At 39.9% G+C, this 20,754-nt stretch overlaps 2 protein-coding genes across 2 annotated transcripts in view; both read right to left on the minus strand.

The window, feature by feature from the left end:
* Positions 1-231: 231 nt before the first annotated feature.
* On the minus strand, positions 232-5,580 carry LOC311187065 (sodium-dependent glucose transporter 1C-like; the record flags this gene model as incomplete). Its single annotated transcript, XM_084258298.1, has 4 exons — positions 232-395; positions 2,142-3,362; positions 4,622-4,738; positions 5,415-5,580. The coding sequence occupies 4 exons, from the start codon at positions 5,578-5,580 to the stop codon at positions 232-234; spliced, it is 1,668 nt and encodes a 555-aa protein (XP_084114424.1).
* Positions 5,581-17,555: 11,975 nt separating this feature from the next.
* SLC16A10 (solute carrier family 16 member 10) overlaps positions 17,556-20,754 on the minus strand; it is a gene marked incomplete at both ends in the record, with an annotated part of 99,626 nt that continues 96,427 nt past the window's right edge. The window contains 2 exons of the mRNA XM_084228111.1: positions 17,556-17,788; positions 18,725-18,953. Of these exons, the coding sequence (XP_084084237.1) occupies positions 17,556-17,788; positions 18,725-18,953 (462 nt within the window). The remainder of the gene's footprint in view (positions 17,789-18,724; positions 18,954-20,754) is intronic.

The raw sequence follows: 20,754 nt of genomic DNA on the forward strand, positions 1-20,754 counted from the left end.
CTTAGCAAGAGAAAATGCCAGTAGTGGTTGGTTGTGGGTCTCAGACACTTACCTAAGAAATGACTATTAGAATGAGTATTAATTCTTGGAATTGTACCAAATCTCATCCTTCCAATATGGAAATACACTATCAAACATTAAAAGCCTATAATCTCATAGGGCCATGCTCAATATGATTTGTGGAAGTGGACTTTCCAGTATGGACTTTCACATTTCTACCACGTTCCTAAGTCAAGCCATCTCTCCTTGAACTGAATCTTCTACCCCTTCCCTGTGGACACTACAGGAAAATCTCTCTTCTAGCAAGCCTCCTCTTTGCCAATAGGTACCACGCCCAAATTTCAAGAACCTGAAGAAAACCAGCAAGTGGAGGACAAGCAGTCTCCAAGTTCTAGCTAAGAGAGAAGCACAGTGTGTACAGACCAAGAACAGACTTTTTACTCTTACTTCCTCCAGAAACTGTTAGATTAGTAACAAGAAGTAGTGTTGTGGCCAGGGCATAAGGTGAAATGGCAATGGTCCAGAAAGGCACTGTACTTCACTTAATGACAAACAAAGGCACATTAGTAAGAATTAGGTCAAAGAAAACAAACATACTGTAGCCAGGCAGGAACAGATACCATAAATTCTGGTAAAGAGATGTGAACAACATCTATCATCAATGCTCATCATTTCTCAAAGGCTGGCTCACAACAGCCTAGCCAGACTCCTATGAGGTCCCCCTCTGATCCTGACTCCTGGGCCATCGAGAACCTCTGCATCATTAATTTGGCTTGACAGTTATTTCACACGGAGGAAGGAGCAGCTCTCCATGGTTGATATCAGTCTTCTATCACCAGAAAAGACTGCACCTCGTTGAAAATTAAACTAGCAGTCTGGTCTACAGTGCTTATCATGTGACTTTACCAGTCAGACTCAATGAGAAGCAGCAAATCCAGAACCCCAGGACTCAGACTCTGTTTCTGAGGTAGGTTAAGACCACAAGAGACCCCATCCACAGCCCTATTACTTACTAAGAAACTCTGAGACAGATTTTGAAAGCAGAACATTTATCTCCAAATCCCTTTGGAACATAATAGAAAAAAATCAGCATACAAAAATAACTTTAAAACATCTGTATGTTATGCACAATCTGCATAACTGAATGAATCACTGTATTTCGCTGAATATAAGACACTGATTGTTACATGCAACATTATTTTGTATATGGAAAACATTCAATCAAAGTTTGTCACAATGTTATATGATCATTGATTTGAAAACATACTCTTATTTCAAAGATGTTCAAATGTCAACAAAGGTACACTTAGAATCAATAACAATACTAAATTGTGTCCTTCAGATAATTATTCAAACACAGTAAAAACATTGACTCTCTTTCCACTAACATAAGGTCATAATCAGCAGCCCTTTCGTAAAGCTATTACTGTTGTTTCACTTCTCATTTTAATGAAGAATGGGTGGCACTTATATTATTTCCAGCAGACATCTTGCACAAACTTTAAAATCTACTTGAGTATCACTTGTATTTCACTTTTAGAGGCAATGATGAGATGAGATAAACGAGTCCTAAGTGAGTGAAGTGGCTGAATGCATAGCCCAAAAGCTGGTCAGCAGCATCGAGACTTGAACAGAACCTCTAGAGCACTGACTCGTATCCTCTTCATAAAATACTGAACCAGACTCAACAGAATCTGTTGGTGCAATGCTATGGACAGGGAAAAGCAATGAACAAAACTTCTGTTTGCAAAGACACTCTTTTGTGAAATGACGCTGCCTAATTTGCCTGCCAGAATACCTATGACTGACATTGATTACTAAGGGCTTTGCTACTACGATGGTAGCCAAGTGGTCAAAATAAATGCTTGCTTTGCATGCCGAGGGAGAAAACCATAAAATACTGCTCAGCCAGCCCCGTGCAAACACTGGCCTTTACAAGATGCCGCTGTATGGGACAATCGGTTCCTTTATAGAAGGCTCTGGCATACAAAATGTTTCAAAACCTTTAGCAAACCCGAATCTCAGAGCATGCTGAGCTTCTGCTAAAGCTCTGCTCTGACTGGCCTCCTCAGAAGTATAATTTTCAAAAAGTCAGGGTAACTCCCTCTTCTCTCAGCATCAGTCCCTCCTGTCCTGGTTACCTGCCCTGTCACTGCCAGGCGAGTCGCCGGGGATAAGTGGTGAGGCCCACTCCAGCTCTAGGCCGTTGGAATGAGACAGGCTGAAAAGGTCAGCTGCAGGCTCCATCAAAGTATGTCCCGACGTCTCCATTACAGAATTCCTCATTGTGGCGTTCATTTCAATCACTTCGAAATCCATTTCATTCCATTTTTCTGCGTCCTCGTCCTCAATGTCCTCCTCATAGTCATTGAGCTCAGAGCTAGACAGCAGAGCTCTCTGGTCCTCGCTCTTCCTGTGTTCTTTCCCTTGGCCCTCCAGAGGGAAGGTGGCTAGTTTGTACATCACGGGAAATAAGACGGCCGTGGCGACTGCCGCCCCCAAGGAGGTGTACAGGACGATGGGCAAATCTTCGTACCTTCCCTGGAGGGTCCCAATCACCCCGGGAATCGCCATTTCTCCCAAGGCCGCGCCGATGACAAAAAACGCCGCGGATTTCCCGTGGATGGTCGTGTACTGCTCGATCCAGGAAACACCGCTGGGAAACGTGGTTGCCATCGAGGCCCCATACACGGCAGTGGCCATCCAGAGACAAATGGGGTTCTTGTCGAAAAGCACCAGAAAGAGCGACGAAGCCAGGCTGCCAACGTTGCTCAACACAATCATGGTTCCGGGTTGTAAACAGGCCGCAAAGAAGATGGCCAGACCTCTGCAGGCCGCAAAGCTGCCCCAGAACATGGAGTTCACCCCAGCCGCTGCACTTTCTGTCATGCCAACGTGGGTGGTTGCAAATGAGAAAACGTAGGAGCCATAGGTCACCTCGGCTCCAACATAAAAGAAGAAGAAGAGGAAAAGGAGACAAAGAAGGGCGTGGTGATATTTAGCTTTTCGAAACCTCTGAGCAGTTGCTCTCGCTGTTTCTCTCCTTGAACTTTTCTTTAAAAACAGAGCAAGGAAAAAGACAGAAACTACAAATATATAAGTACCGATGATAACGTAAGTCCACAGTAAAGTCATGTTGTCAGGCACTCCGAGTAGCACGTCTGAGTCAGCTCCGGAGGACTGGTTCAGGGCAGGTTGCCGAGAGTCGACCTCTGTGTGGTTGTCAGCAGACACCGCCGTCCCCCATGCCAATTTAGCCAGCAGTGGAGCCAAAAAGGCACCCAAGGCAAAACTGAAGTGTAAGGCCTGCATGTGTGGAGCTCCTTTGTCCCCCCAAATAGCCAAGATTAGCACGTTACCACCTACCAACGAAAGAGGGAAGGAGGGTTGAATTGTGGTAGCAGCTCCGTGGTTCAGACAATCAGAGACAGGGCAAGTCCATTTTTCCATGGTGCCAAGACTATAACGTACTCAGATAACAAATACGGCCACTCACTCCGTTCTAGGACTGAGGAACTCTCAGCTGCCGCTACCAGAGAACTCAAGGTGTAACCCCACATAACATGGAATTCCACCAGCCAGGAAACCACTACCGTCTAGAGCCAGGCACATCAGCACAAGGCTTTGTATGCTAGAGCTCTAACAACAGGCTTTAGGAGGAAAGATACTGTATTTCCTTATAAAAATACATATAAAGTAAAAGGTAAATTTTTTTCATGACATTGTGGCCAAATTACTGAAATTTTTTACACCAGTAAGGTAGTCACTTGAGGAAAATTATTCACGTATATGGCAGATGCAAAATACCTTTTCAGGAACCTGAGCTCTATAGGACTCTGCAGTGCCCATTGCAGGAAGCATGGAAACTTCCAGCATCTGCACTTATACATCTATACAGAAAAGCAGGCACTTTTGGGTTTCATTCCTTTCTTGTTTTTAAAACGTATTTGCAGATAAACTCACAATTACACAACCAACCTAAGCCTAAAATATAAAACATTTCCCAATTGAGCAATTAACAGCAGAGCAAGGGAGAAAGGTAGGAAGCTGGTTTTAGGAAAGAATACCTCCTATATTAACAGTAGTTTTTTCAAGCTCTCACAATAGACAGAAAGGGTCTACTCAAAGAGAGCAGGACTTTTGAGAGAAAAGAGAGCGAAATAATAATAGCACAGGCTTCTCTTAATTCAAAAGACTGGTGCATTTAAAACTGATAGCTGCTTTTATGCTTTCTCAGCCAAAGGCTCCAAACTTGGAGCTTGTTAACCCAGCAATCCTTCCTTCCCTTACTAGAATGATAAATTCGAGCCCAAAACGCCAGTCTGCTCACCTGCGCTGAAATGACCCACTCCAGGGCCCTTCGGTGATGTACAATGTAAGTCAACACTATCTCACAGAACAAAACTCTTTCACCTCACATTAAGGTCAACAGACCCCAATAGGCACCCTGCTTAGCAAGAGGAGGAGCTACCAGAAGGGTGTTCTGAATGGGTGACCTCATGATCACCTCAGTAGGTGTCACTCCACGGGATACTGCAAAAGGCCATGTAATAATAACATGTGCTCTGAATTTTGTAATAGAAATTCCCTATGCCCACATATAACTTCAGAGCTAACTTACCTGTATCCAGAATTCCCATTGAAACACCAAAGACAGATATCATGACAATCAGCAGGACTGCCGACTTACAAAATGGAACAACATAAAGACCGGCGGTGGTGGCCAACAAGGACACCCCTGAGAAAAAAGGTAAAGTCAGCGGTACAATGCGATATTCAAGCAGAGCATCGTTGATCAAGTCAGCCTCAAACCCACCCCCCAAAATGCAAAAGAGCTCAAATTAAAACTCAGTAACAATGAGCAGATGAGACCGTCAGCTTCTACAAGTGGCTATATCACTGAAAAGCTTTTATAATCTTCATGGATTATAAAGTACAAAGTACTATAAAGTACAAATTATTGTAATAGGAATACAAATCTAGCACTGCTCATAATCAAACTAAAATATATAGCATGGCAAAGTTTACAGCAAAATAGCTAAAAAATTTATTTGTTTCTTAATTAAGAACCCCTTTAGGTTCAAGGTGTTGCCCAGGAAATGTGCCCTCACCCTGACAAGCAGTCCTCTTTGGACATCAGTTCGTGATCCAGGGGTGATGCCTAAATTACATCAAGGTCAGGAAAGCTAAGCATCTCCAACACACCCCAGGGCTGAGCCAGCTTTCCAGCTTGGCCCAGCACTGACAGCCTGTAACTGTCCAGATGAGAGCAGGCACCAGGGAACCCTAACTCGCACTGAGGACACCTGAACACTCTGCATTTTGTCAGCTCTGCGACTAGCTCGTTTCCTGCTTAAAGACACATGGTAAAGTCCTTGAAAGGCACGAAGAAGCTAAAACTGGTGTTTACTTACCCAAAAGCAGAAAGTGATTCATACAGTCGAAAAGAACCCCTCCAATCACAGAGCCACTCAAATATCCAGAGGCTCGGCCCACAAAAATCAAAGAAAGACTGCTGATGTTGCGGTTCACATTTGTTGCCAAATCCTGAAATGTGGGCCCCAAGATGGCAATACTCATTCCCTAAAATTTAAAGACAACAGTTTTTCTTTACAATTATTAATGTCTATGTGATAGATTTTTTCATTATAAAAACAAGGAGGAGAGCATTTGAACATAACCAAGGGGATTAATTGGTTCCCAAAATCAGGAAAAATCATCATGACTAGTACTATCAGTGTTACAGACTACCCTTTCTGGTGTGCCCCCCAAATCCTACTGTTTTTCTAGGTTTAACAATAAGTTTTTCAAATATTCTTTAATTCTTTTGGCTTTTTCTGTAATTATCTTTTCATTTGCTTAATACCATAAAAGACTATTTTATACTAAGAGTGAAATGTAACATTAAAATAATACTGAAGTAGGTTTGTATATTTTGAAATACATTATTGCACAAAAACACAGATATTAGATGCTTAAATTCCCAAATCATGAAAATATTTCTCTCACTTTCTAAAGTTATTTAAAAAAGTCACACTATTTATGGACATACATGGGATCCTTTCTTTAAATTCATATATAAACACAAAGGGAAGACAAAATTTAAATGTTTCTTAATCTGCATTTCTTCAAAGAAAACTCAAAGCCATTAGGAGTATAATCAATTAAGCCTTGGGGAACGACATTAGAACAAAATTTGATGCAAAGACAATCTAGTATTAGCAAAATTAAGGGTTATAGTTGGTTCATAGAAGATATTCCTTGGAAACTTAAAAAATGTTTCTCATTAATTTAAATTATAATCAATTCTATTTCTAAAACAAGCTCTAAAAGCTTAGGTGTGCTTGTACCCCAAGGTTGAGCTGTCCAGGATTAAGGACAATCCTGGGCACAGCGCAAACCAAGTGGCACAGGAAAAAAAGGCTGAATGCCAGTTTGAATCAAAATAGTTTCTTCCTGAAAAGCACATAAGGCAGGACTTGTCACACAGTGAGAGTTCACGAAGCATCTACAATGATTACTAAATGTTTTCTTCCCCCAAATATTGTCAATTTTACTTGAGAAAGACGTCAGTGACACTCATCAGAGATATCACCCTTCCTACTTTCCAGAATCGAAATGATCAAGAGATGGAGGGTTCCGGAATTAAGGGAATAGCGCGCAGCCCAGGTGTCTGGCAGAGGGCCCTTCTCCTGGGCAGTTTATTCAAGAAAAACACTGAAGATTCTGAGCTTGCTTACATAGGATTTTGACCTAATAGGAGACACTCCTGGCTCGACCACTTAGCAAGCTGTGGGATCCGGAAAAGTCACTTTCCTTTTCTTTGCCTATTTCCCACTCTGCAAAAAATAATAGGTCTGTTAAATTTGATCAAAGGAGGAAGAGGAAATCCCAGACAAAAGCTCTAAAATTCTGGGGATTGTGTCGTGCGGCCACGAGAGCCACTTTCATCTTAACAGAACGGCAAGGCTGCTGAAGCTAGATAATAGTAAATTCTGGACCACCAGAACCCTTAGATTAGACGTGTACCATTCTCCAGAGGACAAAACTGAAGCTGGGGGGGACTAAGTAAGGCCCCCAAAGTCAGTTTGGAAGCGGTGGAGGCGAGACTCGAACTCGGAAAGCCCGTCCTCTCCAGCACGCCTGCCCCGGCCCGGGGGTTCGAGCCCCGCGCTCACCAGCCCCAGGAAGGCGGCGCACAGGATCACCGTGGTGAACCAGCGCAGCCAGCTGCTCCGCCGGGGGCCCGCCACCGCCGCCGGCTGCTTCTCGGCCCGCGCCCCGGGCTGGAGGAGCCGCTGCCCCGCGGCCGGGCCTCCGACCCCATCGAGTTGCAGGTCCGGCTCCAGCTTGGCGGCTCGGGAGAGGCGGTCGGCGGCCGCCCGGCGTGTCCCGCGAGCCCGGAGAAGTGGAGCCCAGAACGGGCCCCGCCCCTGCAGGGCCGGCTGTGCCCGCGGGCGCCACCTCCCCGGCGGCCCCAAGTCCGAGCGAGAATTCGAAGTTGGGAATAACTGGGCGCAGCAGGCCTCAGCGGCGCGTCGCGCGCCCCTCACGCACGTACGTACGTTGCCGCCGCGGCCAGGTGACGAAAAAGTGGCCTCTCGCCAACCACAACCTTCTCATACCGGAAGTTGATGGCGTTGCCTAGGAGACCGGACCTCGCTCTCCCGCCTCTCGGGCGCTCCTAGCTGAGCCCCCAGTGGCCCGGCGGGCGGGCGCCCCGTAGCGGAGCAAACTGGAGCTGCAGCTGTGGGGCGGCCGCGTAGAGGTCAGCAGCGGCCAAAGGGTTAGGAGGAGAGGCGGGCCCAGATTGCACCCTGGAGCCTATGGCTGCTGCGTGGGGGGGCCCTGGGGATTTAAGGGCGCCCGAAGGTCTGTCCCTTATACAGCTCTGAAAGTCCTGCCCTCGCTCTTGGGAGCCTTGTCCTCTGTTGCTCTGTCTTCACCTGTCAGTCCACAAGCATTTGTTGAACCTCACATGTAAAGTAAGATTTCGCGTGTATTATCTCGTTTAGTCTTAGTTTTACGACAGAGGGACAGTCTTAGTTTTAAGTCATGGAGTAACAACTGCCCAACGTCCGTGGTGGCTGTGTCCATTAACAGTGTAACTGTAGCTCAAGAAAGACCCTAGAAGCAATTGAAAAATTTGGCCTTAAGAACTTACCGAAATCTTGTTTTCAGGCTGCTTCAAAGAAAGAAATCATTTACAGTGCAAAGTGTTGACCCAACTCAGGTTAATGAGGAAGCTTGGCAAAGGTCAGCTCATTTATCCATTAGCTTGAGACAGAAATGCTTCCTTTTGGAAAAAGGGGGCATCTTTTCCCCCTTTGCTCCCTACCCCAACTTTCCCCCCTCTGAAAATTTCAATATTGCAATCAGATTTCTATTGTTTGTTTTGGTTCATTCTTGTCAGTGCCTTGTTTTGTGGGGTTATTTTAATATATTCCACATATGAGTGAAATCATCTGGTATTTATCTTCTAATTTTTTCCAGTTCATGCATGTTGTTGCAAATGGCAAGATTTCATCTTTTTTTTAATAGCTGAGCAGTATTTTCATACACACTATATCTTCTTAATTCACTGCTCTGGTGTAAGCATTTAGGTTGTTTCCATAACCAGCTATTATAAGTGGTGCTGCAATGAACATACGAGTGTATATGTCCCTTTGAATTAGTGTTTTATATTCTTCAGGAAGATACCTAGGAGTGGAATGCTGGATCATATGGAAATTCTATTTTTAGTGGGTTTTTTTTTTTTTAAGATTTATTATGCATACAGGAACTGGGGTACAGGCCAGAGGTGTGGGGGTGGGAGGATTCACCAGAGTGGGGAGCAGAACAGGCAGACTTGACTGAAATACACTGCTGAGGGAAGCAAGGGGTGAGACAGGAGAGGTCTGCTGTGCCAGATGGGTAGTTCCCTGGCTGGCGTGGAATCGAACTTGTGCTGCAGAGGCTGCATATTGCTTCATAGTGCTGTACTTACCCCCTTGTGCCACCAGGGAGGCCCTATTTTCAGTGTTTTGAGAAACCCCCATAATATTTTCCTTATAGGCTGGACCAGTAGACATTTCCACCAACAGTGTATGAGGGCTCCTTTTTCTCCAGGCCCGTGCCAACACTTGTTTTTTCTGGTCTTTTTGATATGAGTCATTCTCATATATCAGGTGGTACCTCACTGTGGTTTGGGTTTGCATTTCCCTGATAAGTGATGATGCGCATTTTATGTGCCTCTTCAGAGTTTGTCTTCTTTGGAGACGTGTATATTAGCTTTTCTTCCATTTTTAATTGCTATATGTTTTCTTGCTGAGTTGTATGAGATTTTTTGGTAGATCTTGGATACTAGTCCCTTGCACTATGTGTGAAGTGCAAGAATGCTTTTATCTATTCTCTCAGTTAGTAGACCAGTTGGGAATCTAGTGAAAGGGAGCTAAAATAGTCAAAATCCATGAGAATGAATCAAACTGAATATTAAGCAAAGGAGCCTAGTGAAGAATAGGAGCTGGAAGTCAAAACAAGAGGTGAGAGAAACCACAAGAATGAGGAGTTAATGCAAGAACATGGGTCTAGCATGTCTAGATAGCTTATTCATAAAGCTGAGCACACCTGGCTTATATTGTGTTAGTTACCAGGAAGAGTTTATTATATTATTATGTTCCTAGCAAGTAAGGAACATTAGTTATATATTCTAAAGAATTACTCAATAATAGTTTATTGATCTCTTTGATTAGGTTTCCAACTATTTCCTGGCTTCTTTGACAATAATTTTATTTTCTATTTTTTTTATTTTTTTAAAAAATTTACTTATTTATTTATACAAGCACTGGATACAGTCAGAAGCACGGGAGAGTGAGAGAATTCACCAGAGCCAGAGTGGTGAGCAGAACAGGCAGACTGAGGAAATACACTGCTGAGGGGAGCAGTGGACGTGGCAGGAGAGGTCTGTTCCGCACCAGGCCCGGGTAGGCATTTCGCCACACATTAAAAAAACTGCGGGCAGCCGGCATCCTCCGCCCATGTCATTCTGCATGGAACACGCCTCTCCTCCCGGTTAAGAAACCACACACGGGAGACTATAGACCAGTCCAAGACCTACGAGAGGTTAATGCTAGGGTGGCTGACATTCATCCCACGGTGCCTAATCCATATACTCTGCTGAGCTCCTTGCCTCCTTCCCATCAGTGGTACACTGTGTTAGATCTCAAGGATGCCTTCTTCTGCATTCCACTGGCACCTAAAAGTCAAGAATTGTTTGCTTTTGAGTGGGGAGATCCAGATACTGGCATGTGTGAACAGCTGACCTGGACTAGACTGCCACAGGGTTTCAAAAATTCACCCACCTTGTTTAATGAAGCTTTGGCTTGAGACTTGATGCCCTTTCGTAGCGATCACCCCCACCTACCTCTTCTTCAATATGTAGATGATGTCCTTCTAGCTGCCTCCAGCCAGGAACTATGCATCAGTGGCACAGAAAAACTTCTCACCACCTTGGGGACGCTGGGTTATCGGGCTAGTGCAAAAGGCTTTATTGCTAGCTTAAGCTAGGGTCCGACTCTGCCTGTTGTACTGACACAGCAGTCTCTCATCAGGTTAAGAGAGGGACCCCCTCCCAGAGCAATCCAGCTGTTTTTGTACTTTGTTCACAGGATGCGGGGAATTTTCACACCTGGGGACCAAGTTCAGCCTGATTGGGTATCTCTCCTTGGCATTAGCTAAGTTTCGTTTACCCTTGTCTTGTGGTTTTTAACCCCAGCCTGGTGGTTTTTGCCCTGAAACGAAACTAGGGCATAGCTGTGCCCTTTAAAATGTCTGTTTTCCTTAAAATGGCTGCTGTCTTGCTATGCCTAATTCTTTAATATCTTGCACTTAACATTATGAAAGAAATAGGCAGTTTAGAAAGCACATAACTTACATCTCTTTTCTTTAACACAAACTCTTTTCTTCACTTCAGTAATTTTTCCTTCCTCCATCTCCCCGGAGAATTCCATAAACACAGTCACAAAGCCTTATAAAAATTTGCTGAAATGTTTTTCTTTTATTTACTGAGAATATCACATTGTAAATAATCTTATTCTCCAAATGATTACAAAGTTCATTATAAAGGTTTTGGTTATCTATATTAAATTGCACATTATAAAAAAATCAATTATAAATTATATCCTTTAAAGAAACATATAATTTTTAAAAAGGCAAGTACTAAAATCCTGCAAACTGATCAAATTCAGCACAATCATTTCACATAATGATCTATATTTAAACAACAATTATGCCAATAATAGCATCCTGTGTAGGTAGAGAAGCAGGGCTACATCGCAGTGTGCAGCAAGCACTTGGAATGATTTGGTTTTGATGTCTAAAATAAATTTTAACTTTGAAGATAAATGCAAAATAATTTAAAAATTATTTTCAAATGAACTTTAAAATAAGTTGACATGAAAAATGTCATATTATACTAGGAGATACTTAAAATATCCAAGCTCTCTCTTAATAATACTGCAGGATTCAATTTGTTGTAGCTAAAATTTCAGGCTAATGATAGGTGAACAAAATAACAACATGCAAATTTATCCAGCATTGTGCATTGTCATTACAATCTTTTATTTCTCAAACCACAATATATTAAGTTGCATCAGAAGTTATTATTATTAAAAAGATATTTACTCTCACCCTTCTGATTAACAAGCCCTCATTCTCCCTTCCACACATAACTAATATTAACAGTAAAAAGGAATATCATTGGTCAACAGGGCATTCAGTACACTAGAATAGATTCCAAATGTATGGTCTTCCTAATTAGGAAATTTATATTTATAAAATAGAGTTAAAGCAAAGACTACAGAAGGCAGCAGAGTTAAAAATTTGTGGTTCCTACTTCATCTGAATTCTACTTACAGGAACTCAGAGCCACATGGTGATGCTAAGAGCCTTTGATAAATCATAGGTCTGAGATTTGCTGACCCAGATCTAGATATAATCCTTACTAATTTAAGTCTTTATGTCAAATCTGAAAAGAGATGCAATGATATTTTAATGAGTTTTTTTTAACATAACTCACTGTTTTAAGATTGATAACTCCTCAGACTTCGATTTTAGCCCCCCCCAAATAGCTTAACATATCTACTTAAATAAGCTCAATAAAACTATTTTGTAAACATATAAATATAATACAATATATATTTTTTCACATACTTTCAGTTACAGAATGCTTTGAATAGCTAACTTTGTGCTAGAAAGATTAACAAGGTAGTCTTTCTTATTATTTGAGATATTGTTGACATGTAAAACCATATGGAACTTTTTCCTTAAATTTATTACCTTGGGGCGCTATATTCATTACTATCTTTTTATTTGGTAACATTTTCTTAGAGTTTTGTACTTTAATGCCTTATGTGTTAACAAAGTAGGAATTTGAATTCAGTTGTTTTATAGGTAAGATTTTTCCTCAGATATATATATACAAAATATGACATTCGTAATACTGCTGGATCTAGATATCTCCTATTGTGTTACATATATTTAAAAAGAAAAATAATTTTGAATGAAATTTAGCACCAATTTTGACCTAATTTTTCTTTGGTAGGAAAAAAAGGCACCAAATACATAGTCTGCTTGTAGCCTAGGGTCAAAATAGAGCACTTCTAGTAACAAACCCTCAGTCCCTGAATATATATTCCAAAATAGTCTGAATTGTCAAAGGTATTTTGACTCATTACTTTTCAGCACATTAGAACATACTATAGAAGACTAGATTTAGGGAAGATCACAGTTGAAAAGTTTATGTGTTTATACATATTTAAATATTTAAGCAATTGACTCTTCGAATAATGGACAGATACTGAAGAATATTATCTGGTAAAGAATAAAAGTCATACCAGAGATTCAAATAATATCACAGATCTAATTTGATTTCTAAATATTATTTTATATTGACAGTTCTTATCACATGTTTAATAACATTCAATTCCAACTCTTCTTACAACATTCACATTGAAAGCCTAGGATAAGTTAGATTGGGGACTTGTGGGTTAACTCCTACACTATTGTCACACTCTAGGACAATGTTTACAAAACCCTAGTGAGACCAAAATTCATTGCCATGATCCCCATTCCATTAGGAAAGGGGTACCTCTCATGGGAATTAAACACATAAGCTGGAAGTTTAAGGCACAAGCATACAATCTAGTGTCAGTGATCATCCATCTTCCTGCCAAAGAAAACACAAGTGAAAATAAGACCTTATTATTGAGGTGCCAAGGTAATTTGAAAAGCCACTCAGTGAAACATTTTAATAAGTGTTCATTATTATACAAGATGATCTATTTCTTCCATTTTTTTTTCCTTTTTCAGATTATCCATAGGCCACAGTAATACTTTTTTTTCTTTTTCTATTTATAAAACAAAGCATTTAAGAAGCTTTACTCATTTTGACCCTTTTCCAATTTGAACCCCCTTTTGTTTTAATCCCAGAATCACCACTAGCTCTGTTCTGATTAAGCTGTGCTTTTAGTTGGACACTGAAAGCTGAGGTAGGCAGATTGTCATGATTAAGTAACATTATCAAGTACGTAGTAAGATTTTATTTCATTTCCAGTGTCTCTCCGGTTTACTGATACAAATATTGAAGTCTTCCATTCATAAATGAGGTAGCCTACTATATTATTCTGTATCCGGAAAGTAGTATCATGGGGATTTCCTTGAAAGTATAAGGTCAAGATAATTAATGTTTACTATTTAAAAATTAAAAAATAAATAAAAAAGGACAAGTTAAGCGAACTACTATGTTTCAAATTTCAAGGTTTCTCTGAGTGACTCAAAGATGTGGCAATCAGTTGTTTCATGGGCCTTTATTGTCTCAGAAGAGTAATCAAGTCCACTTTTATGGTAGCTTAATAATTGTAGTGCTAAGTTGTAAGTAGTTTTCACATTTAGCTTTGGGCATTTGATCCTTTGTTTTTAAGAACAGTAACCCATCACTCTATTGTGTATTTATAAGACAAAAGATTAGTCTCCGCCACCAAATATAACAGTAAATATGGCTGTGGCTATGAAGCGGTAGTGAACTCTTTGCTTTCTACCTTGTATTCTTTGCCTCTGGGACCAGTCTCAAAATCAGCTCTAAAATAAGTTAAGAATGAGCAGAATTAATGATTAAGTCGGTAAAGCTTTCTATGTTGTATTCTTATTCCCCATCACCAGATCACATCATCTATGGCAAATTGCTCTTTTGTTTCAGTAACAAGGCAAAAGGTTTGTAATTTTTTTAACAAAAACACAATTAATTATAGAGTTAGTTGTAACTATTATGGATGATACATTTCTCTATTAGCCAAGATACCATTTGTCTTTCAAACTAAAAAGAATATAGATGTAAAAAGAAAGTAATCAAGTTTCACTTTCTCCTAACACACTGGAAAATGCAACAGTATTTAATGTAAAAATTACTTCTTAATGTTTATGTCAGTAACAATGTGTTGTCAGCCTTAAAAACTTCTTGAAGAGTTTTAAGTACCTATATAAATTGTTTACACATTAAAAAATTGGAGCTAATTATGCGTTTCCATTTATAGTTCTAACTCTGGAATTTACTCTAACACCATTCACCATGAAGTGTAATCTAGCCAAAGGCAGGCTCACTAGGAAAGTCTCCATGAGGACTACTACATTCCGAGTCATCTCCCATGATGGGCTCTCAGGAATGCAATTTAGCAAGACTTTACTGGAACATGAAAATCAAAGTAGACAATTATGCTCTCCGAAAATACTTATGCTAAGAACTTGGCAATCTTTTCTCTCAAAGCATTTACCTAAACATTTAAATAAAAGTTTTAGATATTGGCATAAAAGATGCCAGTTACACAAAACATCCCTCCCTCTCCCCTGCAATTTTTAATCACATAATTTGAAAAAATTGAGTGTGGGTCTTTAGAATTCTTAAGTTGAAGGCTTGAGAGCAAACCATTCTCAAGGTTACACGAACTGGAGGGAGTTCCAGCGTCTGAAATCATAGAGAAAAGAAAGTAGTGTGAAACAACTAATGGAACTAAGCAAGGATGTTAATGGACTCTTAAGCAAGTTTCTGAAGGAATGGTTGGGGGGAATGAAAGAATGATAAAGGAAAAAGATGATATGAAATGAGCAAGGAAAAAGAGGCATATGAAAGTAGATCACTTCTCAGAGCAGTCACTCTATGGGATGTCTACTCCTGAATCGCATACCACATCTTCTGTTGAGTTTTCTACTGATCTAACACTAAGTCACCCAGAAGTGCAACAGTTTACAAATAACAAAGGTACAAATTGAAATATTCTTTAGTACATTTAAAAGAATTAGAATTACCAGAAATAAACATCATTTACAACTAAGTTTACATTTAATTTAAAAGTGCGGGAGGTGGGATGGGGATTGAAGCTAATTAGTATTAAAGATTCCTCCACATTTGGGCACAGCCCATGAGATTGTCTGCAAACACATATAAGCAGATAATATATGTATCTGAAATGTAAGAAGTGTTGTTTCTATGAATAGAATGTGAAGCTTAATTCAAGCTCTATGCAAAATTTGGTGAAAATGACAAGTTTTTGCAGTGAGGCTATGGACTAAACTTTGCAGCTAAAATCAAAGAGATTTGCAAGTTTTGAATAAAGTTATCAATGATCTGGGAGTTTGTTATTGAAATGGTTGGATCGCAACAATATCCACTGCAGAAAAATTGAACCAAAACTTGCTGTAAGATCCTCAGGCATCTGTTTACAATAGTATCTGATCCAGAGTTTCTTTAAAGAGCAATAATCGTTTCTCTTATGTTATTGTTTGCCTCAAATGACAGAAAGTTTAGAATTTGAAAATTTGCAGCATTCTGCAACAATTAGAATGATGAGACAGAAAACATGAGTTCTAACTATTCTTTTTCCATTCAGAAAAGTATCTGGATTGAACAACAACAAAAACATTTAGGCCCATTAGGTCACTTTATTGCACAGAAAATTAGAAAGAATTTACTTTGAAAGAGTAAAGTAATATTTTCTGGTCTTAAGCAAATTTTTATGAATGTTAGTGTTTTTCATTTTCTTAGTTTGTATATGCATTTTATGTAATTTAGACTCTTTATACTTTTCTTTTTAACTTTATATTACTATAGCAGAGTTCACTCTATAAGAATCTACAATAGTGTAGCTTTTTTCAGTGTTATACTGTTTGATTCATACCATTAGACTGAAAACTACATGTGTATAACACAAAACACAACCTCCTGACATCTAAATTTTATCATAAAAACTTAAAGTCACTTTGCTCTTTTAATATGGAAACTAACCCAGTAAGATCAAATCTTCGCATTTCAGATTATTATCCCTTTTCCCCAAAGCCGCCAAATTTTGAAAGGAAAAACATTTTAAAGTTCTTTTACAGAGTAAATTTAGAATTATTCTTTCTGTAAAACTGGGGGGGTGGGGCAGTCTTTAAAAATTTGTACTAAAACTGTAAAAAAAAAAAAAACTGGGTATGAATAAATGAAGAACCTGATAATGTATTATATTAAGTTCATGCCCAGTTATATAAAAATTATTTCCTCACTATTTTCAGTACATTTGAGATTATAAAAATATACCACTAAGCCCAATTATCAAACCTGCCCTTATAAAATGTTTTCTTCATAAATACAAAGCCCCCCACCCCTATTTGTGCCTGAAACTGCAACATGATAACATGCTCAATAACAAACGGTTTAAATATCCTAATGCTAACAAATTCAGAAGTTAGATAAATTCTAAGTTAAATTTGCCAGAATAGCATTCATTCTATTTTACTTTAATGTTATAATTTAAAGAATTTACAAATTTGGGGCATTCTGGCTTCTTGAGTAAAAATACACTGCAAACCCAGAGGGAATAAACATGAAGAGATACCTGATTTCTAAACTATTCGGCCCTTACAAACAGGATACTTTTTGTCTCACAAATCAATTCTGAAGACATTGTTAGCATCTGTTCCAAGAAGGTTCCTTGACAATGGAGCAATTCAGAACAACATAATTTCATAGCTTATTTAACAACAGGAAATCTTTACATAGATTTGAGGCTTAGGTAGATCTGATATTATCTGGAATCCAAGTTTAACTTTCATAAAATGTTTCCAAACAGCTGAAGAAATAGATATCAGAACTAAGAACACCACTGTGAGACTACAAACAATATTTCCAGTCCTAACCAAACCACAATTCTTTCAGTATAGCTTGAGGTATATTTAAATATTTGTACAAGCTAAATAGCATTCACAGTTTCCAAAGTTGCTTTTTACTAAGATAGCTTCAAGTTCTCACAATATTTGACTTTCAGACATATTTTCATATACCGGAGTTTCTGCCCTCTGAAATAAGGAAATATCAGACAGCTATTCAGTGGCAGAAAATGGTTCTTGTAGCAATAAGAGTTCTATTTCCCAATTATTGTGCTATTCCTAGGATGTGATTAAAAAAATAAGAAATTTGCAATTCATATAAAAGGAAAACTTGCTTAAACTTCTGAAGCAAGTCCAGTCTGGTGGAGGTATATAAGATATTAAATAACAGAGTCAGATTCTTTCTTATAGATTCCAGATGAGTTCAACAGCAGAGAGTTCTGGTTCTCCAACATTTTCTCCATCTTTTCTCCTCCAGTGGTTTGACTGACATTTCTTTGCTTCTTACTATGGATCCATGGGACTAAACAAAGGATAGCACCTCCAACTAGAGGAGGGATTCCAGCGAGGTAGAATGCCACATCATAGTAGCCGAGCTTGTCACGAATTAACCCTGGGAAGGGAAAAAAGCTGTCACCAAGCTAGACACACATACACGCACACTTACTTTATACTTTATAGATCTATATATCCTTCAAAATAACTCTAAAGGTGAAATTCACTTAGTGAAAATAGCCATTTTAGTGGTAATTAGGGCACTCACAATTTGTACAACCACCACATCTATCTTGTTCCAAAATATTATCATCACACCAGGAGGAAACTCCATGCATACTAAGTTGCACTCCCTAATCCTAATCTCCCTTTCCTTCAGCTCCTGGCAACTACCAATCTTCTCCCTATCTCTGTGGATTTACCTACTCTGGATATTTCACATATGTAGAATCATATAACATGTGAGCTTTGTATTTGGCTTCTTCCACTTAGCTTAGTCTTCTCAAGATTCATTTACCTGGAAGCCTGTTTCAATATAGTAACTTCATTCATTTTTATGGCTGAGTATTATTCCATTGTATGAATATACCCCATTTTGTTTATCCACTCATCTACTCACAGACATCTGGGTTGTTTCCACTAAATAATATTTTTTATTAACTATTTCTCAGAGGGATATGATCTCTTACACAACGCATACATATTTAGAAATCTTTTAGAATCTTTGTCTCTTTCTATAAAAAATAAAGAATGTTCCCATTCTTCTAAAACACATACTAAGAGAAATATAGGAACTGTGGAAGCTTAAAGCCCAAAACTTTCTGTCACATATGTTATTGAGTATTTTAGATACCAGTAAAGAGAAGAGGGGACTCTTCAGCAAACTTTTTCAACATGTCACCTATATCTGGTCTTATTAAAAATGTTGTAGATGAAGCACACACTAAATCAAAAGACCAGTAAGCAATAAATCATAATATAGTTTAGATATGAGACTTAAGTCATGCTATAGAAAATGTTATTAATATAATTATTGGAGAATCATTACATTTACCTGCAATGGGTGGCCCCACAGTCATGGGTATAGACATGAATCCAAGCAGAAATCCAATTGCTTGGGAGACATCCTGGGCACCAACTAATTCAAAGGCAATGGGGGCCATAATGGAAATGAAGCATCCATCAAAGAGACCCATGATGAGACAAACAGCAATGAGGCCCCCAAAGATTTTACATAGGGGAATCATCATGGACATCAGACCGATGAAGAGAAATGAGAGTACCTAGGACAAATAACACAATGTCAACACTAGACTCAGGAGAAGTGAATGTTATAATTACTGAGCAAAGGTAGTTGAGGGGGATCAATTTCTGAGCAACATGCTTAGAATATGTAAGTGGTTACTGGTTAGTGGACTCTTACTGCCTCCCCAGCACAGTTCAAGTAGACTTTATATACATATTTAACTCCTATAATCATTTCCCCCAAATTTCCCTAGCACTTTCCCAATATTTCCATTAAGGGACAATAAGAAAGTAGCTATTTTTATATACTTGCTTCCCTTTCCAGCCTGTAAGCTCTCTGAGGTCAGAGTCTATACAGAAGTCATCTCTGGACTAGAAATTATAAAGTTTGAGGATCTTGCAAACTTGGTTAGTGCTTAGTAAACATTTGCCTTTGAATATCAGCTCAAATTCATTCAACAAACATTTGGTTTTTAAAATTTCACCTTTGAGATTACATATACTTTATTGGTCATGGACCATAGACTACGTGGAAAGGCGTAAGATGTGTTCTGGGCCCGGCTGCTACTCAGAACTGGCTTCAAGGTGACTGGGCGTGAAGAGAACTGTCCCAGCTCCATGAAGCTGAGCCATTAAAAGCAAAGAGCAGAGAGTGGGTAATTCTGAGAAAACACACCCCCCATGGGAGGAAGAAAAGGAAGGTAAGCAGCTTTAGCATTGCCAACCCTTCGAGGCTGAGCCAAAATGCAGGCAGACAGGAAGAGAGGGAGGAAGAGTGAGCAAACAAGCAGAACTGTAGCTGGTCACAGCAGAGAAGAAAGAGGCAAGGATCAGAAACAGTGAGCTGCTGAGAGCTGGGGCAGAGAGCTGGGCAGCCACTCACCTGTGACTCAGCGCACACTACTGGGCACCACAAACACCATACCATGTTTGAATGGAAATCAGATAAGGTCTAAAAGAAGCCAGGCTGTGGCTACCCTTTCATCCAAAACAAAATTACTGACTTTTAACTCATGGCTGTCCAACTATAGACCAAACATGAGACAGGTTAGAAGAAGCTGTACTTTTTTGTAAATTACACGAAAAGTTCACATACTGAAATGTGACCCCCCCCCCAACCCACCAATGTGGTCAATGACCTCACAGCTCCAGTCATTGGGAGAAAATTTTTCAAAAGTTATTTTGGAGTAAACCGTTAACGTATAACATATACCATGACTTTATCCATTGTAGCACCTTAGTCCAGACCTCCATCATCTCTCAGTTGGATGCCTGTCTATACTGGTCTCCTAACTGGTCTTCCCTTCTCCTAGCACTCTTTTTTTTTTTTTTAAGATTTATTTTATTTATATAAGACCTGGGGTACAGGCCATTGTCGCAAGAGGGTGAGAAGATTCACCAGAGATAGAGCGGGGAGCAGAATGGGCAGAGGGACAGAAAGCACTGCTGAGGGGAGCAGCAGGCGCCACAGGAGAGGTCTGCCTCGCCATGTGGGATTCTCCCACGCTGGCCGGGAATCAAACTGGTGCTGCAGAGGCTGCAGACAGCTTTACAGCGCTACGCTCAACCCACTGAGCCACCGGGGAGCCCCCCACCCCAGCACTCTTGCTTCCTTCTAGTAATGCCCTTCCGTACACAGAGTAACCACAGTGACCAACTAATGTAAAATCAGACCTTAGTATTTCCCAACAAAGACCTACTATACCCGAAGTAAAAGCTCTTCATCTAGGATTTCAAGGCCATGGATAATCTGCCCCCTCACAGCTTTCTAGCCTCTTACCATGCCACTCTTCCTTGTCTGTTTAATTTCCCAAACATGCCCAGCTTTGCTGTCTCAAA

Source organism: Talpa europaea (genome assembly GCF_964194135.1).
Source record: "Talpa europaea genome assembly, chromosome: 2".
Lineage (NCBI taxonomy): Eukaryota > Metazoa > Chordata > Mammalia > Eulipotyphla > Talpidae > Talpa > Talpa europaea.